At 45.3% G+C, this 4858-nt stretch overlaps 1 protein-coding gene across 1 annotated transcript; it reads right to left on the reverse strand.

The window, feature by feature from the left end:
- Positions 1 to 2774: 2774 nt before the first annotated feature.
- On the reverse strand, positions 2775 to 3603 carry LOC119533347 (ADP-ribosylation factor 1-like). Its single transcript, XM_037835400.1, has one exon. The coding sequence runs from the start codon at positions 3601 to 3603 to the stop codon at positions 3058 to 3060; it is 546 nt and encodes a 181-aa protein (XP_037691328.1). The 3' UTR covers positions 2775 to 3057.
- Between the last annotated feature and the right edge of the window lie 1255 nt (positions 3604 to 4858).

A 4858-nucleotide genomic window follows, 5' to 3' on the forward strand; every position in this document is an offset into this window, starting at 1 on the left:
CTCTCTCAAAGCGAGCCCCCATCCTGTGATTATGCAGCTCTTTGGATATACCTGTATTATCACACTGGGTTGTAGCTATTTGCTTACACATTGTTATAGGTTGAATTGTATCCCCCCAAAGACATATGAAGTCCTTACCTCCAGTACCTGTGGATGTGACCTTATTTGGAGACAGGGTCTTTGCAGATGTAATCAAGTTAAGATGAGGTCATAATGAATTAGAGTGGGCCCTTAATCTGATTTGACTGATGTCCTTGTAAGAATTGAAGAGAAAGACAGACAGGTGACCATGTAATCATGTAATGATGGAGGCAGAGATTGGAGTTATGCTCCCATAAACCAAGGAATACCTGGGGCTATCAGAAACTGGAAGAGGCAAGGAAGGATAATCCCCTACAGACTTCAGAGGAAACATGGCCCTGCTGACACCTTGGTTTCAGACTTCCAACCTCCAGGACTGTGAGTGAATACATTTCTGTTGTTTTAAGCTACCCAGTACTTTGTAGCCCTATGAAACTAATACACAAATCTATTGCCTCTACCATTCTCAGAGATCACACAAGGCAGAAATTGTCTCATCATGGTAGCACCTGTGGCTACAATAGTGTTAAATTAATGAATGGACTTCCTTAGCTCAAAAACTTACAAAGGTATAAATATTTGTTTCATTTTATTTCTTTTCCCTTATGTATCTAATAGTTTCAACATTAAGGGAGAGAAAATGATCCATAGAGGGGTTTTGATGCCAAAAAAAAAATGATCTTCAAAAACAATAAAATCCTTTATGATTTATACATTCTGCATAAAGGCCTATATTGAGTCCTAAGACAACAGAGTATTTAAATTTCTCTGACTGGTAAGACCTTCCATCCTGTAGCCCACTTACCCATCTAGCCTTCCTTCTCACTACTGTCCCAGTGGCAATGTCCAGTCCCATCCGCATCCCAAGGATGGTACACGATCACTCCTTGCTCCATCCATTTTTTAGTTCAATTTCCCTAAAGAAGAGCATGTTTTTCTCCGTTTGTCCAAACACAGCATTGTTTGTGAGGATCCAAGAGAGTAATAATGAATAGAATAATAATAAAAGAATAATAAAAATACTTTGCAGAAAGTATGAAGATTAAGGCCCACTCTGATTCATTTTGGCCACGTCTTAAATAGACCTTGGAGGCTCCTAGTCACAAACAGTCCATACCTTAACTAATAAAAACTTCTTCAAAGGTCCTATTTACAAATGGGTTCACACCCACAGGACCAGGGGTTATAACTTTCACTGGGGGACATGATCAATGCCCACAAACACTTAACCCCACCCTCCAATTTTCCCTATTGCTGAAGCCAGAGTCTCCAACTGCCAGTTCCTGCAGCCCCAGGCAGCTGCCTCTGAACTCAACAAGGGATCTCACAACCTGCTGAAATTCTTCAGAGGTTCTTTTGCATCAGCAAGCTCCTTTCCAAAAGTTAGAAGGGAAAATTAAGCTATTTGACTTTTACACCTTAATGTGAATTATCCTAAATTTTGCATTTCTTTCAATAGTAAAGACTGGGGGAGGAAGATTCTTTGAGGGGGCTAGTCAAAATATTTTCCGTTCTGACTTATAGCAGCCTATTAAAAAGGGGTGGAGGGATCAGAAAAAAAATGGCTATATTCATTTTTTTTTTTAGTTAAGAGATTTTATTCTAATAGCTATAATTACAGTGCTTGTTTGTCAAAATGAAAACTGAAAACAAGTATACAAAACAGTTGATTACTAATTGTGTATTGAAAGCAGTAAGAGGTTCCACAACACCAAATAAACCAGTTCTGAGGTTGTTTCTCCCCAAGATAAAGTTTAACAGCTCCAGCTTCTTCAGTGTTTATCAAAATACAAAAGAAAAAAAGGATAGAGGTCATCTTTTCCCGATGGCAAATCTGACCCTGGCAGGAGGAGGGAGTGAAAGCTACTTCACCCATATACAGACAGGGGCGCTCGGAGACGGGCTGTGCGTTCTAGAACGGAATGACTCCCAGCTTGCATGCGTTTCTGGAGGTAAGACCCCAGGGCCCCCGAGAGATCTGCTGAGTAAACGCTGGGAGTAACAGGCTCTCAGCTCTGGCAAGCGGTTTCCAACAAAAGCACCACACACCTGACCAGAATAAAAGGCTGGTGGCTCCTTGCTTTCTTCTCAACTGAGAGCCAGAGGCTGCTGCCATGCCCGTGGCCAGCGCACAGGCGCTCCTGCAGGTCCAGTGGCTCTGACACCGGGGGGACGTCTAGGGCCTCAGAGACCTGACAGAGGGGCCGCTGGTCTCACAGTGGTCGGGGCCTCGCCACAGCTTTGAAGCTTGTTTCCTAGGTAACCAAGTGAGCACAAGTACAAGCACAAACTCTATGAAATACAGGATGATCCAAAGGCAAAGCGTAATTACAGGGATCTCTATTGTGACCACGCAAAATTTGATTGTGGGTTTGATTTGCGTCACCTTCTCTCACGTTCCCAAAGGGAAACACAGACGATCAGATGGACTAGTATTCAGATTGTTACTGCAAAACCTATGCTAGGCATATTTCTCCCTTCTGTGTGTTCAAGTGTTCTCCTTATCTTTCTTTTTAACTAGTTTAAAAAATGCACTGAGTTTGGGTTAAAAACCAACCTCCAAAATGGATCTCAACATAGATCTAAAGCCAAGCATATGCGCTCTCAGCTCTTCTAACACAGTAACTCCCGGAAGCCCAGGTGCCAGTGCACCTGAAATCCCTTCTCAGTACTAAACAGTGAGTTGATTTCCATTTTTTTTTTTACAATAAAAAAAGCTGAGTAATATTGTATAGGAGTACCAGAAACTGCCTCATTGGAAACAAAAACTATTTACATTAAATAAAAAACCTGTTTGCAGGCTGTGTCTGCCACATTTACAGCATGGTGCAATACATACTGTGACCAAAACCCATGGAAACAGCTTCTGGCACTCAATACCACAGAGTAGCACAGTTTGCCACATGAGAGTAAAGCGGAGGGCGAAGAGGAGGAAGGAAGAGGGAGAGGAGGGAGGGGGGAGGACACGGTCTCGGTTCACTTCTGGTTTCGGAGCTGATTGGACAGCCAGTCCAGTCCTTCGTACAGCCCGTCCCCACTGGTGGCACAGGTGGCCTGAATGTACCAGTTTCTGTGGCGCAGAGAATGCAATCCCAGTTTATCTGTGATTTCAGCAGCATTCATGGCATTGGGGAGATCCTGCTTGTTAGTGAACACTAGTAAGACAGCATCCCTGAGCTCATCTTCGGCCAATATCCTCATGAGCTCCTCGCGGGCCTCGATCACACGCTCTCGGTCATTGCTGTCGACCACAAAAATCAGACCTTGTGTGTTCTGGAAGTAGTGGCGCCACAGAGGTCGGATCTTATCCTGGCCACCCACGTCCCACACGGTGAAGCTGATGTTTTTGTACTCTACAGTTTCCACGTTGAAACCTACAGTGGGAATAGTAGTTACTATTTCACCAAGTTTCAGCTTGTATAAAATAGTAGTCTTTCCGGCAGCGTCCAGGCCAACCATGAGAATGCGCATTTCTTTTTTGCCAAAAAGGCCCTTGAAGACGTTAGCAAAAATATTCCCCATGCTTGCAGGCTGGTGTACTCAACACTGGCCAGAGAAACCCCTCCGCGGCGGCGGCGGCGGCGGCTGCTTCTGCTCGGAGCCAAGCGTTGGGTTCGCTCCCTGGCTGTATTCATTTTTACCTAAAACACGACCTTTATAATGAGGCCCCTCATTTGCTGCTCTGGAATGATTAGATGCACAGCCAGGATGTGGTAAGGGTGGGGCGCTGCAGATAGACTCCCAGGGCCAATCCCTCTGCCACTTAACTAGCTTTGTGATCGCAGCAATCCACAGAAACTCAGTTTCCTTATCTGTAAAATGGGGACAATAAGAATTATGCTTTCTTCACAAAGTTGTGAGGTCTAGATAAGTAAATGTAAAAAGTGTTTAGAACAATGGGATGCTCAATGTTCAGAACATCATGAGCTATGTGGGTTAGCATTTCTTATCTTTGCCCTCCCCTGGGGTGCCAGACACCTAGAACACCCTCAATAAAGGTTAATTGTTGAGGAAGAAGGAATTTGGGAACAATGGAGAAGGACTCTTCGGTCTGGGTGGAATCCATTTTATTTATTTCTGCATTAATTCAGCATTCACCAAGAGGCTGTCTGCTGGGTGCCAACCAGGCCAGCCAAACACGTATGATCCCCAACCTCATGGGCCCTAAACTCTAGAGGGGAACAAGTATACAAGCAAAAATCACAAATTCAGCTCTGTGTATGAAGGATTAACAGATTAAAGAAGAAAATGAGAGGAGGAAGAGAGGGGCTTCAAGGAGGTGAATTCAAGCTGAGACCTGGGGGGGGGGGGGGTGACAAAGAGCCAGGCCAAGTAAGAGTGTGGGAGGGAGCAGGGGAGCTGAAGAAACACAGTGAGGGAGGGCGCTGAACCGTTCACATTTCTGACATTTTTGCCTAAGGCTGGGGCCCTCACGTCTCCTCCCTTGCCTGGGATCAGATGGAAAGCTGGCCCTTCCTTAGGTGGCCCAAGGAGAAAGGTTCCCAAGCCCCCAAAGCCCACTATCCTCTCTGCCCTATTGAGCCTGGGTGGGATGCTAAAACTCCTCTGTCTTCTTCAGGGACATCAATTTATCCATGCAGAGGGAGCCAGTTCCCGAACCTGAAAGCAGAGGACATCTTAGATAAACCTCCTTCTCTCTGTTCCCCCCCTCCTCCATGCAGAACACTTTCCTGCTACCACAGGAGAAGGAAGCCCTTCCTCTCTCAGACTGCTTCCCTCCCACCCCTCACCTGCTGAGCTGGAGCTGGCGCCTGAG

Source organism: Choloepus didactylus, chromosome 4 (assembly GCF_015220235.1).
Source record: "Choloepus didactylus isolate mChoDid1 chromosome 4, mChoDid1.pri, whole genome shotgun sequence".
Taxonomy (NCBI): Eukaryota; Metazoa; Chordata; class Mammalia; order Pilosa; family Megalonychidae; genus Choloepus; species Choloepus didactylus.

What these genes read in the sequence shown, in the direction of transcription:
- LOC119533347 (XM_037835400.1), bottom strand. Translation starts at nt 3,603, where the DNA reads ATGGGGAATATTTTTGCTAACGTCTTCAAGGGCCTTTTTGGCAAAAAA.